The sequence below is a fragment of the Nelusetta ayraudi genome, unplaced genomic scaffold (genome assembly GCF_046127955.1).
Source record: "Nelusetta ayraudi isolate G7.1 ecotype Tasmania unplaced genomic scaffold, CSIRO-AGI_Nayr_v1 ptg000079l, whole genome shotgun sequence".
NCBI classification, from domain to species: domain Eukaryota; kingdom Metazoa; phylum Chordata; class Actinopteri; order Tetraodontiformes; family Monacanthidae; genus Nelusetta; species Nelusetta ayraudi.
In genome coordinates this window covers 117,501-133,996 of record NW_027466129.1, presented here as the reverse complement: position 1 = coordinate 133,996, position 16,496 = coordinate 117,501, and the positions used below count along the sequence as shown (strand labels likewise).

At 47.2% G+C, this 16,496-nt stretch overlaps 2 protein-coding genes across 3 annotated transcripts; one reads left to right on the top strand and one right to left on the bottom strand.

Annotated features, from left to right (window-relative positions):
- Positions 1 to 609: 609 nt before the first annotated feature.
- LOC142900112 (forkhead box protein H1-like) lies at positions 610 to 1,666 on the bottom strand. The gene is made up of 3 exons (XM_076044168.1): positions 1,487 to 1,666; positions 1,287 to 1,382; positions 610 to 1,210 (listed from the first exon to the last, which is right to left on the bottom strand). Exons 1-3 carry the CDS (start codon positions 1,628 to 1,630, stop codon positions 650 to 652), a joined length of 801 nt encoding a protein of 266 aa, XP_075900283.1. The 5' UTR covers positions 1,631 to 1,666; the 3' UTR covers positions 610 to 649.
- Positions 1,667 to 3,303: 1,637 nt separating this feature from the next.
- LOC142900036 (uncharacterized) lies at positions 3,304 to 5,346 on the top strand. 2 transcript variants are annotated; one of them, XM_076044053.1, is made up of 5 exons: positions 3,307 to 3,441; positions 3,578 to 3,635; positions 4,167 to 4,338; positions 4,435 to 4,530; positions 4,607 to 5,346. In XM_076044053.1, the coding sequence occupies exons 3-5, from the start codon at positions 4,180 to 4,182 to the stop codon at positions 5,264 to 5,266; spliced, it is 915 nt and encodes a 304-aa protein (XP_075900168.1). In that variant the 5' UTR covers positions 3,307 to 3,441; positions 3,578 to 3,635; positions 4,167 to 4,179; the 3' UTR covers positions 5,267 to 5,346. The 2 variants fall into 2 exon arrangements, with proteins under 2 accessions (XP_075900169.1, XP_075900168.1); XM_076044054.1 differs by lacking the exon at positions 3,578 to 3,635 and having other exon boundaries at positions 3,304 to 3,441.
- Positions 5,347 to 16,496: the final 11,150 nt, after the last annotated feature.

Genomic DNA, 16,496 nt, shown 5'->3' with positions numbered 1-16,496 from the left:
AAAAAGATCAAATAAATGGCTTCATTGGAATGAGTTTTATTGAGCAAATAACTTGCCAGAAGAAAAAAAAAAAAACAGATCGTTCTGGTGAAGAATCAAAGTCAAAAGTCAAAGTCAGTTACTTCGCATGTGAAAGACATACAAAGGAATCGAAATTCCGTTTCCCACTGTTCCACGCTGAAGACAGACACCACATTCATAACGCTGAAGTTACAAATAAACGCTGATTGTTGCAAATATTTATACATAGGATTTTTTTTTTTATTGTTGTTACCTTTAGATTTAGACTTCAAATTGTTCCAAAGAGTCAAAACAAAACTCCAAAATGTGTGTTCGATTCTGCTTTCTCTATTTTATTAGCACTTTGTTTGGGATTATTTTATACTATACCAGTAGTGTCACAGCAACACTGTGGAGGGTTTTTAATCTCTTTTTGAAAAGGTGCAACTTTTGTACAGTTGAGTTGAGTATGAAATGTTCTGAAACTTGATGGACCAGCTGAACTCATTGGAGTGAATGTGTGGTTTTTCTGTCTTAATAATGTGCACCAGTTCAGGTCAGCAGAATAAAGACCAGCAAGCAAATACTCTGCGTTGGGGAATTTTATTGAAACAGTGCTCAGGAAGACAATTATTGAGATACATGCAAATCACAGGTAGAAACAGGGAGCATTGTGGGTAAATGTGGGCACAGAGTGGCTCTTGTAGCTGCTGTGTGGACTGGTGGAGTTTGGAGGCGCACTGGTGGAGGTGCTGATGTAAACTGGGAATGAGGCCTGAGTGGAAGCAACGATCCAGCTGAAGGCCAAAGCCGAGAGTCCGCGGTGTGGGCTGCCCCCTGGTGGACACAGAGGGGAGTAGAAGGCTGAAGCCTGGAGGAGGAGAGGCTCCTGTTGCTGCTGCTGCTGCTGCTGCTGCTCTTCCTCCTCCTGCTGCTGCTGCTGCTGAGGAGAGGCCTGGTCTCTCTTCAGCAGGGCCTCGATGGAGAAGGGCCCGCTGAACTTCCCCTCAACCTGCTGCTTCTGGACGTCTCTGCAGGCTGCAGGCTCCAGCGTTGTGCTCACGTTCTCCGTCTTCAGTTTGTCGGCCAACTCGGGGAAGAGCTGCAGCAGCCCCTTGAAGTGGCGTCGCACCATCTTGGCCGAGATGTGGCTGGTGTCCAGCTTCCAGTAGTTCCTCTTGCTCTCCCGGCAGTCTGGGTCCACTGGGACCTGAGAGGAGAAGCACACGCAGACTGTTGGAGAGCCTGGTCTGGATTCATGGAGAGGTTGGGGGGTGAAGTCTCACCTTGACAAAACATTTGTTGGTGGTCAAACACACTCTGACGTTGCCCTCGATAGATCTTCTCTTCTCATCCACAAGTTGCTTCAGTTTCTCCATCAACTGGGAAGCAGAAGAACAAAGAACATTAGAGTCTGAGGCCTCACTGGAGCTGTTTCCTGTGGAGGTTTTCCCACATGGATGGAAGCTGAATGTGTCTCTCCCACCTGAGAGACTGTGAGCATCCTGCGTGGAGACAGCTGCAGGACTACAGCGATCATGGCCAGGTAGGTGGCGCTCTTCCCGAGGAGGAGCTGCTGCTCACTGGTGTCTGAGGAAGAGAGAAGGTGGCAAACTCTCAAATTGTCCATTCTGTCCTGAGTGTGTTCCACAGCAGTGTGAGAGGTGGGTTTCAGGTTTGGAGGGGAAAAGGTCAGCAAGAGGGTGGAACTGCAGGTTCATGGAGACCTTTTGACCAGTGGGTTGGGCCGTTAATGGTTGGGGGCAGAGCCAAAACCTCATGCATGTCTGTGGCTCCCAGGTTGTTGTTCAACCCCCTCCCCCCCTCCCCCGCCCCACTACCTCCAAAAAAAGAAAAGTTGTTCAATGTAATTGTTTGTCCACGTAATGTTTGGTTTAGTTTTTATAATTGTATTTCAAAATCTTGTCTGTGACTCAGTGCTGATATTTAACACAAGGCTTCTTTAATTCTTTAATTCCCAATTTTTGAAGCTGTTCGCTTGACCTTTTAACCCACGTGGTCCTCGTTCGTGGAGGGACAATCACAGTAAAAAAACAAACAAACAAACAAAAAGAACTTCAAACTCAGCTGATGTTTCTAAATGTTACTTTTGTGGGAATTTCAGTTTCAGAGAAAGACAAAAACGCTGTTCCAGGTATTGACTCCTCGTGGAAACTTTTAAGATTTAAAGCTGATCTTCTCTGTTGTATTAACTCTTTCAGTTTTGCCTGTGTGAGTGTGGGCGTGCGTGTGAATGAGTGGTTGAAAAGCAGACTTTGTAAAAAGAAATCGAAAAGTGAAGAGTGTTTCGCCTTGAATTTACCGCAGCGTTTTTTTTTACTTTTATTGCAAATAAAAATGAGAGCAGATAAAAATAAGTGAAAAAATAGTTTAAAAAAATGTAAAAAAAAAACACAGAGAAACTTTAAAGTTATCTGTTGTTTATAGATGTAATTTTTACTGTCTTGAACTCAAATGAAGACATGAATTGTTCTTTTATAAATACTGTTTACTGCACAAAATAGCGTTGGTTTTGTATGTTTCTCCCCCAACAACTGAGACATATTTCTTGTGGCACCAAATCTACAATCACACTTTATTTCAAATGGTGCAAAGTCGCATTGCGTAATGGAGCAGTTGCAGTTCTGCAGCAGCCACGCAAGAATGTCTGAAGTCTGAAAGAAACAAAAGGCTCTGCAGCGGCCGCTCCTCCAGGTGTGAACGGGTCTCCACAATAGGGACCCACAACTGGCCCACTTCCCATCAAAGACCAGCCTGGGCCAGAGTGCATGCCAACTCCAAGTGGCGTGGCCATGCATGTGAAAGGGGATTAACTGGTGCTAACGAACGCGTCCCATTAGGGACCTATTAGGGAACGACCTGCAAACTGGATATGATGGGGGCTCAGCTAATGCTCAGCATTAGAGCACCTGGTGGGCTGCAGATAAAAGATGAATTAAACGTTAATAGGAATGTTCACAATGGCTGGGAATTCCAGGAGGAACCTGTGAAAAAACAGCAGTTTGTGTTTAAACAACACAACAAAACCCAAATGCATTTTCATTGCATGCATGCATGGATTCACCCATGACCTGAGTGAGTGATCACAATAACATGCATTCTTCAACAACGTGCATCCTCAGAGTAAAAGCATGCTTCTGGGATGCATGTTGCACTGGCACAGTGGCTCTACGGCAACAACAAGTGGACCAAAAATAAAAACCCTCTCATTGTTGCAATGTTGCAGGTGGAAAGAGAAGCCGCTGGTGTTTTATTAAATCCGTGTCAGTGTTGAGTGAGTGAGTGAAGACAACGCACACCTGCTGCTGCTTGATAATCAGAAGCCGGCGGTGTCAGTTTCAACTCTCAGACTAACTCTGGGTTCTGGGAGATTTTGTCGAAAGCGCCTCGTACACAAGTGGAAAATATTTCAAATTGAAGGTACAGGACCACTTCTGTTTATTGTGTAATGACACAGATGCTGTAGAACTTGAACGGTGTGAAACTGTGAGTGCTTCCACTGGCTGCACTTTGTTTGAAAACTTTGAGCACGGGTCTTGCGTTTCTACGGGAACAGCAAGAGGACAAACAACTCTTGAGAGGTGAAAGAAAACCTGCTGCTTTCATCCCAACAGGTAGCTTATTCTTTTTTCAAGTTGCATAAGTGTCAACACAGTTTTTGCTGCACACACCTGCTGCTGCTTGATAATCAAGCCACTGACAATGAAGTCAGTTTCAACTCTGTGAAGCCAGATTTGGCTTCACAGAGCGTTAAGTTAGTTCTTGATAAATACAACCAAAATCTAAAAAGGTGAGCTGTTTGTTGTTATCATTGTGAAATATTTCCACGTAGGTAAAATCTGTTAGCACTCGAGTCCACCTTTTTTTTTTTTTTTTAAAACCACTTGTTGTTCTGCTGCAGCTTTGAGGTTGCTCAATTTTCCTGACATTTGCTTAATTTGTTTGTGCCGTTTTAGTGCTGTAACTGGAAAAAAAAAAAAAACCTCCTTTATATTGAGGAACAAAGAAGCTGGGCCAACCCCACGTCATAGACATGCTGATGAGCCTTATCTGGGCGTGCCTTCCAGGCTGGACCATCAGCAGATCATAAGGTCGTTGTGAAGCTGCAGCGGTTCAATCGTTCGCACGTCCTTGTGTCCCTGCAGGACTGCTGACCACATGCAGGACAAGATGGAGATGTTCGGGGCCCAGACGCTTCTTTCTTGCTCCCCAGGCTGCACTGAGAAACGGTGTCCGTGCAGGAAGAGCGCCACCTACCTGGCCATGATCGCCGTGGTCCTCCGGCTGTCTCCACACAGGATGCTCACAGTCTCTCAGGTGGGAGAGACACATTCAGCTTTCATATCCATGTGGGAAAACCTCCACAGGAAACAGTTAAAGTGAGGCCTCAGACTCTGTTCTTCTGCTTCCCAGTTGAAGGAGAAGCTGAGGCCACTTGTGGGTGAAAAGAGAGGATCTATTGAGAACAACATCAGAATGTGTTTGACCACCAACAAATGTTTCGTCAAGGTGAGACTTCACCCCCCAACCTCTCCATGAATCCAGACCAGGCTCTCCAACAGCCTGCGTGTGCTTCTCCTCTCAGGTCCCAGTGGACCCAGACGACCAGAAGAACAAGAGGAGCTACTGGAAGCTGGACACCAGCCACATCTCGGCCAAGATGGTGCGTTACCACTTCAAGGGGCTGCTGCAGCTCTTCCCCGAGTTGGCCGTCAAACTGAAGACGGAGAACGTGAGCACAACGCTGGAGCCTGCAGCCTGCAGAGACGTCCAGAAGCAGCAGGTTGAGGGGAAGTTCAGCGGGCCCTTCTCCATCGAGGCCCTGCTGAAGAGAGACCAGGCCTCTCCTCAGCAGCAGCAGCAGCAGGAGGAGGAAGAGCAGCAGCAGCAGCAGCAGCAACAGCAGGAGGAGGAAGAGCAGCAGCAGCAGCAGCAGCAGCAGGAGGAGGAAGAGCAGCAGCAGCAGCAGCAGCAGCAGCAGCAGCAGCAGCAGCAGCAGGAGTCTCTCCTCCGCCAGGCTTCAGCCTTGTACTCCCCTCTGTGTCCACCAGGGGGCAGCCCACACCGCGGACTCTCGGCTTTGGCCTTCAGCTGGATCGATGGAAGCAATTCCACTCAGGCCTCATTCCCAGTTTACATCAGCACCCCCACCAGTGCGCCTCCAAACTCCACCAGTCCACACAGCAGCTACAAGAGCCACTCTGTGCCCACAGTTACCCACAATGCTCGTCGTTTTCTTCTGTGAGTATGTTTTTGCTGCTAGCTACTGCACTTTTACATTTTGCATGTTGAAATTTACCCCTAGTTTTGTTTTATTTTATTTTTTTTTCAACAAAGTTTGACATCTCAAAACACACCCCTGTAAAACACAAACACAAACACAAACACACGCACATGCACACGCACACGCACACGCACACACGCACACGCACACGCACACGCACACACACACACACACACACACACGCACACACACATTGGTGTCACAGTGTGATTTGTTCTTTGTTTCTTAGATTTATTTTGTTAAATTAGTTTTAATGTGTAGTTCAATTTTTATTTTATTTTTTTATTATTATTATTTTTTTTACAAAACTCCAGAATGTGACGTTTTTCCTCCCTGGAGCTGCTACCTCATGTACCATAACATTTTCAATATATATGGTTTTATATTTCATGGCATTTTTTTAAGTCTATGAAGAAAAAAGGAAATAAATGTGTCCTGCTGCATCCTGCGTCTGAGTGTTGCTGCGGTTTTATTGTACAACATTGTAATCCAAGCGTTTATTTTTAGTGGCGCTGTTCTAATCACACCTGGAAATCTGGGTCATGTCACGTCTGCGGTGCAAAGTCACTGGCACCACGTTCGCTTGCAGCCCGTCACACTTCAGAGGGCGCATCGGCGCAAACAAACCAAAAAGAAGAGGAGGAAGAAAAAAAAAACTTTAAAGCGTTTTGGCCGTCAGCCAGTGGCTGGCGTGCTGTGGAGGTGACTGACCACGGTGGCGAGGCTGAAGTGGGCAAACAGCTCGCAGATTAAATCAGTTTGCTGACATCAGCAGGCAGGTGGGGCGACCTTGAGATCGTCTTCAGCGGACTGGAAAAAAAAAATGCTTTTGCTTTGACCACGTCTGCTGTTGGTGCTTTTATTGTGAAATCTGGGAGATAAAGTTGTGATGTGGAAGTTTTCAGTGGCTGCGGGGGACAAATTGGTCCGTGACTCCACACACCTGTCGCAGGTGAAGCTGCTGTGGTGCGTTTGGTGTCGACCAGAGGCCAAATTTTATTAGAGGGAAGACTTTAAAAAAAAAAAAAAAAATTGCTTGTGCAACATCTAATAAAACAAGCGCTTCATAAGAGTCGTCAAGAGAAACAGGGAGTGCAAACGGAAGAGTTGGACCCACTTGGTTCCAGTCTGTTGTCCTCCGACTACCACTTTTTCTTTTTCCTGTGCAGGATGTCCATCTGAGACCAAGGCCACGGCTACTTCCTGGTTTAATAATAATAATTTAATAATTAATCTACCAAACACAAATTTCCTCACTTTTTGTGTGTTTTTTTTTTTTTTCGAATCTTCATTCTATGTTTCTGACAGCTCGACAAACCAAACTCCTCCAGCGACGGCTCCGCCTCCCCTGGCCCGTTCGAGGTGTCCCCCCCCCCCTCCCCCACCCTCTCAGCCCACCTCTCCGAGGCCCCGCCCCCCTGACCTGTGTGTGGCGGGCCGTGGGATGGGGAATTTCTCTCCCAGATATCATCGCTGGCTGTCAGCGCCACAGTCAAAGGCCCTCTGTGAGGTCACATGGTACCGAGGCCGAGCCGGGTTGGTGAGCTCGGCGTGCCCACGACATACTTGCAGCCCGTGGGATTACGGCTGGACGACCTAGATTGGGATGCAGCTCTCTCTCTCTCTCTCTCTCTCTGTGTGCTGGCCGATCAGCAGAGATTACGCTCTGGGAGCAGAGCCTGGCAGTCGGACGCAGCGGCCGAGCATGTGACCGGCTGACTGGCTGCGTGTAGGAGACAAAAACACCTTTTCTTCCCCGACATCGCGCTGCCTGTTGTTTTTTTCCCTTTTTTTCTCCTCCTCTTGCATCTCACACACTGCGTCTTTTATCCCCCGGCAGCACGTAAAGCGGCTGGCTGGGATGAAACGGGTCCTCGCTGGGTCCTCGCCGGGCCCAGGCAGTCATTGTTTGGCTTTGTTTACCAGCCACTGATCTTTTTTTTTTTTTTTTTTTTGCTCAGATGCACCAAAAGTGCGGTGTTTTGTTTTTTTTTGTATTTGCAAAAACAAGCAAAAGCAGAAGACAATGGTGAGAATGGAGATCGGTTGGTTGGTTGGTTGATCTGCCTCTTTTGTATTTAAGAATTAACTTGCTGGTTTACCGAGTGAGTGAACTGGTTCAAACATTAAAGGGATGGTTTGGACGAAAGAGAGAAACTACACCTGTGCACTGTAATATTTCATCCATCCAGCAGCAGCAGCAGCAGCAGCCATATCAGGAAAAACACACCTTGACTGGGGTCTAAACCCAAAACCGTCCGGAGGTCCAATTTGGTTTGAAATGGTGGCGTTAGCACCAAAAAAATGACGTTTTTATCTGATTAACACTGGAAGCTGTGACGGAAAAATGTCACTGGCACCTCCAATAAACAGGCAGAACCTTCACTCCGAGGTGAACTTTCCCTTTAATCGCTCCAGAACTTGCCAAACCTCAGTGTCCTCGTCATCCTTGCAGTATTTAACAAACTTTCCTCCTTTTCTGTTTGCCTGGCTGGATCGGCTGCTTTTTGACCCCGCCCTTTCTCAGCCACGCTCACTGTGTGTGTATGTGTGTGTGTTTGTGAGTGAGTGCGCGTGTCTGCGTGCACTGTGCTAATCCTCGACAGTTGCTTGTTTACATGCAGAGTGCCGGGGACACCACGGGATCCTGCTGTTCTGGGGAGGACGTGCACGGCGCTAATATTAGCTCGTCCACTTCCTGCCTGCCGAGGCCCTGCGATGGCTGGAAATATCTTCACGCCATTGTAACCTCACGGCCCCCCTCGGAAAAAAAAGAAAAGAAAAATAGGAAAGAAAAAATCCCAGCTTGGGAACAAATTCACTGTAAACAATCAAAACCATATGACTCACTGTGACTGGAGCGTTGTCGTCAAGACGGCACCAACCGAGACTAAGACATTATCAAGACCGGAGAGTGTCGAGACCAAGACAAGACCAAGACTTTATATATCAAAGAAAAATAACAATAAAACAGGAAAAAATGACCAGTATATTTTTCAATTCCAGTTTGCCTCTAAATCGAACAGCAACATCTCTTTTCAGCAAGTTCTTTAACATTTTGCTGCTTTACCAGCTATTTTGAACCATTTAAAAAAAAAAAAAAAACAACCCCAACTTTGCTTCATAAAAAATAAAAAATAAATGAATTAGGAATAAGGGGTTAGGTCACTCTGGGTGCCACAAACGGAGCGTAAAAAACGCCAGCAGCAGGATTATTTTCCGGTTTTCTCTGTTATTGCAGCGTTGGCTGAGTTTCGACTGGTCTGGATCAAAAATCCCGAGTCGGCCCAGTCCGAGACCGAGACAAGGCCCAGTATAAGTCCCCCAGAGTCCGAGACGAGACCAAGACCTTTAAAAAAGTGCTCTCAAGACCAATCTCGAGTACAGCGACGCCAGCGCAAAGCTTTAAACATCTCAAAACGCACCGACGTTCATCTAAGATTCTCGTGAGTCAGGAAACAGGAAGTTGACCGCGTGGTCACGTCGCTTGTACCGGACCGGAGCAGCAGGTTTTACACGGCTAATGGTTCAACCCCACAGGAGGTCAACATATCCATTTTCACTGCAATTACAAACCAGGTCGCACAATGTTTGACTACAGGTGCTGTGAGGCCAGAGGCCCCGCAGGGACGAGAGCTAGCTTAGAAACAGAGCTAAAGAGCTAAAAGAAGAAAATAGTTAAACTTTTTATTAAAATTGACAACAATTGGGGGCAAATTGTGCTTGTGCGTAACTAAGAGGGTCTTTGACCTGAAAATAAGGAACAACCCTTCACTATGAATCCATAGGATCATGGAAGTCATGGTTGTGGGTGTGTCTCAACAGTTTGTGTGTTTGAGGAGGAAAGTATATATTTTTTTTCATTATTAATTATTGTTACAAACACTAACATCACTTTTCTGTGTATTATTATTATTATTATTATTATTATTATTATTATTATTATTATTATTATTATTATTCTTTAAAAAGCAAATTGCGCTGCATGCCACGTTTCATGTAGTTGCACGTGGAAATTAACTTTGGGCAGGTGATGTAAGAGCCGCGCAGGCACGTCACTCACGTCCCGACGTGTCACGCCCTCCCCCCCCGCAACACCCTGATGATAAACACCGCCGACTTCCGCTCACAACAAACGAGACAATCGCACCAGTCAGCCGGTCACGTCTCGCTCGTCCTCCTCGTCCTCCTCCTCCTCCTCCTCCGCACAGCCCCGCCCCGCACAGCCCCGCCCCGCCCCACCCCGCATTAACCCCCCCTCCCACGCAGTCTTTTCAATCGAGTCAACGACGCCGTGCTGCGTTCAAATGCTGCGCCTCCGAGCCGGAACGTGGGTCTGTGGAGTCAGCGGGATTAACACACTGATATTTACACAGTACAATCTCGTGTATTCTTTCATGTACTCAATTTAGAGTATTTACATTTTCACAGGAGTAACGCGTCAATTATTTTCACGCTACTACTCATAGATTACGTAATCAGGACATTATTTTTTTTTTTAATTATTATAATTTTTTTTTTACAAAAAAAAAATCCAACTTTTCTTCTCTTTGTTGTTATGATGCGTCATAAACATCGTTGTTAAAGTAATATTTGGAAAATGATTTACATTTTTATCCAACATGAATTGACATAGAAGGAAAGATAACAGAAACATAATTGAGTGTTATTATTGTTCTTTAAAAAAAAACTTCCGTGGCAATAAAATTCAAGAGAACACACTAAAACGATAAAAAAAAGCGAGTTACAAGTTAACTTAATCAGATTAGACGAACAATTAAAAACTGAGTCATGTAGCTGATTTGACCGTGGAAGTAGTGTAGTCGGACCACAACAAACTGAAGCGGCGATATACACAATATATTTTAAAACCGGAAACGCTTCAAGATACTCTTGTACTCGTTTGGAAACGCCAACGTGTTTTTTTTTTGTTTGTGTTTTTATACTGCCACACTCTTGAGTTCACCTTCGATGGGAACACAGAAACAGTAAACAACATGTTGCAGGTGCTTTATGGCTTGTACTTTACACCTGCGTCCCGATGCCCTGATGCTTTGTTGTCCCAGCGCAGGTGTCGCCTTTGATTTAGGACGGCCGGCTTGCTTTATGCTTGCGCCGCAAGGTTAGCAGGGACTAATTAACCGAGCGGGCAATCTGGGTCAGTGGCTAATATTTGTACAAGCTATTAACAACAACTCTGGCAATGCATGATCGTCGTGCTCCAATTTGCAAAAAAAAAAACCTCTCAATAAGAGGCTGTCAATTATTAAGGCGCTGGTACGGTACTGAGTCTGTACAGCCAGTTAATCAGCTTTCAAGGCTTTTATTTTTTGGGACAGGAATGAATTTGTAACTCGCAAGGACAAGAGTTTGGCGAACTCTTGGTGTGGCCACACACACACACACACACACACACACACACACACACACACACACACACACACACACACGCGCACATACACACGCACGCACGCACGCAAATGTCGCTACCTCACACTGAGATGTTTGTATCCAATTACAGAAGCCGGTCAGTCTAGCACGTCTTTGGCATGGTTTCATACTTTTGTTCCATTTGCTGAATTAGATGAATTAGCAGCAATACCATTGAAAACCACAACAACAACAACAACAACAAAACCACAGAGCTCTTTGTGCTAATTTCAATTAGCAAGGTGCACAGTTTTCAAATCTATCTTCTCAGACACAATGCAGACCATCAGGCCAGATTTAGATTTGGGATTTTCAGAGGTTGGAAGTCAGATTTTGTGACAGAACCTTTGAGTTTTTCTGGAGCCACCTCGAGCTTGCTAACCCATCGTGGAACCGCTGTGTGTAACCCCTGTGTGTAACCCCTGTGGAACAAAAGGCGGTAAATAACAGCGTTTACTAGCCACTTTGTGTTACTCTGTTTATTTTGTTGGCGCTCATTTCTGTCGCTCTCGTGTCCAAAACTGCTTTGCTTTGCTGTTATCGGCTGGTGCGAGCCAACGGCGCAACGCGACAACTGCTTCCCAGAATTCCACTGGCCCTGGTACGTGGGAGGCACCGGTAGTCCCGACAGGTGACAGCATGCACGCCAGCCAGTCAGCCGCCGCAGGCAACCCGGACGGACAGGAAGGACGGAGGAGGAGGAGCAGAGCTCCAGGAACTCAGCTGAGGGAGGGGGAGGGAGGGGGTTCCTGCAATCAGATGACCGAGGGGATGACATCACGGCCTGTCTGAGGCTGCCTGTCTGTGGAGCTTCTCAGTCGTCCTGGATTGAGGATTGGACGAGTTGAGTTGCAGCTGGACTGGTTTTTGGTTCCAGCCAGGTTGCCATGACTTCACTCCAGTCAGCCCCCATTTCACATTGTTCACATTGTTGCACGCACCGTAAAAAAAGGGTTTGCAGAACGTGACAGGCCTGTTTGTTGTGTTTGTTTTGTTTTTTTAACGGTTTCGTCTTCGTCTTCCTCTCTGTCAGTCACCCCCACACTGTTGATCCCAACAGCTGTTTCATTTTCAGCATTTAGTTACAGTTTTTTTTTTTTTTTTTTTTTACAGAGTCCAGCCTGTTATTTTCCTGAGAGGAACAGCAATGAAAACACCTGCAACACAGCGAGGGTGGGGTAAGAGGGGTCAGCTGATCACGGGTTTCTTTTGGCCTCAAAGCAGATAGACACACACACACACACACACACACACCACACACTCAAAGCTTCTCGGAGGTTTAATTCAAGTCAGAATGTTTGAGTCGTGTCCACTTCCTGTCTTCCCGAACTCACAGAGTTTCCTCAGGAATCCAAACGAGTCGCCGGTTTTCCGTGTTCAGCCGCTCATTCCCTGGCCGCTCACTACCTGCGCCGGCTGGCCGCACCGTCGCTGGAATGTGTGGCTCCCGCCAAGTTGCGCCGCAAGAGCGAAACGCAATATTCATGAGGCGCTACGGATAAAACAAACAGATCAAGTAGCCGCCTGAGGACAAAAATGCACCCGCCGGGGAGGAGCAGGAACAGGGGATGAGATCCTCAGGTGGATCTGCGCTGGAATATGACGGCTTGAACAGCAACATGTGGTTGAGTGGCACAATGAAAAGCTTGATTTGGTTCAGTTCAGTTCAGTTCAGTTCAGTTCAGTTTCAGTTTGGGTTTTTCTTTCTGTTCATTTCAGTGGAGTTTGGTTCACTTTAGTTCACTTTCGCTTGCTCGGCTCAATTCAGTTCAGTGTGAATTGATTTTGTTCACTTTGGTTCGGTTCACTTGGGTCTGCGCGGTTCAAATTAGTTCCTTTCATTTCAGTTCATTTTGAAGTGGTTTGATTCACTGTGGTTCGGTTCACTTCAGTTTGCCCATTCAATTTAATCCCCTTTAGTTTGGTTCAGTTTAAAATGTTTTGGTTCACTTTGATTCATTCCACTTTGGTCTACACGGTTCAATCTAGTTCCTTTCATCTCATTTCATCTTGATATGGTTTGATTCACTTTGGTTCAATTCACTTCTGTTTGCTCGGTTCAATTCATTCCCCTTCAGTTCAGGTCAGTATGATTTGGCTTGGTTCAAGCGAATCGACCCTTCGGACGCCATAAACAGTTCCTGGAGTTTTCAGTTAGCTTGAAAGCGTAGCCGTGCACATTGGATTGGCTGCAGTCCTTGTGTGTTACTCGCACTCGGCTCCATGCTTGCTGAGCGAACGGCTCTTTAATTTGCGAATCGAGTCTTATGACCGCGTGCAACACAGGATTGTGCACACCACGTTTCAAGGTGAAGGCCTCCGTGTGTGTGTGTGCGTGTGTGTGTGTGTGTGTGTGTGTGTGTGTGTGTGTCAGCTGACTGTCTGACTCTCCGGGACACTGAGAAGTGACTAAGGGAATCAAAAAACGGCAGATTAATCTTCAATAGAAGTTGAATCTACTGGGACAAGACTGTGTTGTCGTCCAATGAGTTTCAACCTCCGGCCAAAACAAACATGACGTGCACAAAAGAGGTCCATGTGTGTGTATGTGTGATGAAGAGACATGAATCCAGCACTGTTAGTCACTCAGTAACTTCCTTATCTGCGCCAGGAGAAGGAGGGCAGACTTTATCACCGCCACCTGAATGCAGGTCGCCCCCCCCCCCCCCCCCCAAAAAAAAAGAAGTTTGCAGCAGTTGATCCGACCGCCGCTCGCCGCTCGCCGCTCGCTTCATTTTACCAACTAATAAAGACCCCTGAAAAAACAGAAACTCAAGTGAACAAATTGAAGTCACCTCAACTCTACATCGGCTTCTCAAATTTGATTTGTTTTTGGCTTTGGGATAAAAAATCCTGCCGCTGCTGACAAGTAGTTGTACACTCTCTGTACGTGACCCTGCACACATTAAGTCAGGCATGCGTGTGTGTTGGTTGAATCCAACCAGTAGAAGCAGCAGCAGCAGCGGCAGCAGCAGCAGACACACTAAAGACACACTAATGGGTGTTCCAACAACAAATGGCATGTGGGTTTTTTGTTAACATGGCGATCCAGGTTAGTGGTGTGTGTGTTAGTGTGTGACACCATTTGATGTTCAGCATCCTGTGACCCTGGAACTCAAACACGCCTGAACTGGGCGACCCCTGCAGGGCCAGGTTTTCTCCTTCTCCTCCCTCCTGCCTGACTCCTGGATGTACACACACACACACACACACACACACACACACACACACACACACACACACCTGGCAGCTGATCGGAATCGGAACCGACCCGAACAGACGGCAGTTCGAGAGGGATGGGAGGACCCCAGAGTCATGTCAGTGGGAGATTTGGCGACCTTTGACCCCGTAAAAGTTCTGCCGCCTGCCGCCTTGTGCAAACAGTGCAATCAGACAGACGGGTGAAAGTCCGGCGCTTTTATCAGACCATCTGAGATACTCGACCCACATAAGTTATGTGTGTGTGTGTGTGTGTTCATGTGCGTGTGCGTGCACGCTCATCGGTCACTGCAGGGTGCCGGAGCCATTCGACGCGAAATTAGCACAACGTTAGCGTGGTGCCCGTGCAAAAGCGCCTTTTGTCCAACGTGTTGCTACGGAGGTCTTCACATTACAGCGTCCACAGAGCCGCTATTGTGTCCCGAGTCGGACCTTTCACACACTTACACACACTAGCACACACACACACTTATTGGCATATTCGCATTGCGGCGGTCAGGTGTGGAAATTTCCACTGCGGGGGCCCTGCAAGCGAAGCTCCGCCCACCTTGGGGTGAAACAACAAATGCATGGGGAATCACGCACAGCCGCCCCAGAGGAGGATGGAGGCCTTGTTGTTTCTTCTTCTCCTCCTCTGTTTTTTGGTTGGGGCTGCCAGGCCTTCATTGGTGCTTGATGGGGGAAGATTGCACGATAAAAGCACAATGAGGCCACTCAGATTAGATTAGTTCAGTTTGGACTAATGTGCCGTCCGGCTGCAGATAGCGAGCGAACTGCGTCCGTAAACAAACACGCGACTGATGTTTAACCCGGGCTTCCACACCTTCACTCAGCATTTTTGCACGTGCGGCACACAACACCATGTGCATTCCGTGAGTTGCGTTCAGCAGTATTGCTCGCATCCCGGTCGCAGGTTCGTGGGTGGCCAGTTTTGCAGACAGAAATGTCTCAACCTGCTGAGTTGAGAGCAGGAGGACTGTCACTGGGTCAGCGGTTACCTGAGACAAAGACGCACAACTGATTCTTTCTCTCGCGACTGCTGCTCTCTTTGCAAGTGTCCTCTTTCCCGTTCCCAGTCTGTACATTAACTCTTTTTTTGTTTGGCAGGGGTGACTGAGAACCTTCTCGCTGAACTCTCCGAGGTGGTGGTGGTGGGGCTTTGGGGGGAGGTGTCGGCCTCACACAACCTCGGCCGACGGTTCGGCACTGATCGGATGAAAGAAAGTGGGGAAGACGGAAAGTCTGGCAGAGGAGGCGGGACTCCGAGCTGCAGGCTGAGGATGAGGTCACGTCTTGCTGGAGGCCTCAGGGGGCTTCCGGACAAATGACACCTCCAGGAAGTGTCGGCTCGTACACACACACACACACACACACACACACACAAATGATTCTAAAAATAAAAAAAAGATAATAATAACAACTGTGAACCATGCATTCTGACTTTTTTGTGTCCACAGTAGCATTTCTCCACTAGTGGCTCGCAACCCAAAACTGGGTTGCAGTTTCGCGGGCATTTCCCCCTTTTTTTTTTTACAAAAAAATAAGAAATTGAAATATATTTTCATAGAGGCAACATGGTGGCGCAGTGGTTAGTGTTGCTGCTTCACAGCGAGAAGGTCGTGAGTTCGATTCCGGGCCTGGGGCCTGGTTTGCATGCTCTCCCAGGGTCTGCTGGGTTCTCTCCGGGTTCTCTAATTTAGGCGTGTTTGTGAGTGTGAATGGTTGTTTGTCTCTGTGTGGCCCTGCGATGTACTGGAGACTTGTCCAGGGTGTCACCCTGCCTTCACCCTATGACAGCTGGGAGAGGCTCCAGCAGACCCCCGAGACCCTGAGAGCAGGAAGGAGTGGGTAATGAAAATGCAAGGATGGATATTCATAGAGAAAATACAGGGCGTGTGTTTTACAATTCAATCATTTATTTACGTGACATGGTAGAAAATGGCATTTCTATTTTTGTAGTAGCGACTTCATGATAAGGAAAAACAATGTGTGTCCTGCGACTCCACCAGGTGAGAGCTGCAGGCCAAGATCTTTCAGTGTGAGAACTGCACTGGTTCCCAGTTCTTGTTTGTCCCCAGGTCCCCTCCCACTCACCTGCACTCACCTGCATCCGGCCGCTGCAGTCTCCCTCCTTGCCTCCCTCCTCCTCCTCCTCCTCCTCCTCCCCCCCCAGGCTGCAGGCTGTGACAATGATCTCATGCTTGAGGCTTAAGATAACAAATATTGACGCTCCCTTGCAGACATTCCAAGCCCACCCTGCCCTTACCAGCACCCCCGAGGGCTGTCCGTCCAACCCCTCCCCTCCATGTGTTGGATCTGTGTGTGTGTGTGTGTGTGTGTGTGTGTGTGTGTATTCTTTGTTTTTCACAGGTTCCTGATATACCATACCATACCACTTTATTTACATAGCACGTTTAAGAGACAGCAAAGTTGAACCGAAGCGTGATGTACAGGTTATAACAAACAGAACAAATAACGTCCAAATATCCACGGGGTCACACAGTGTTTAGAAGGAACAGTCACTCCTATGTATGAAAAGCCA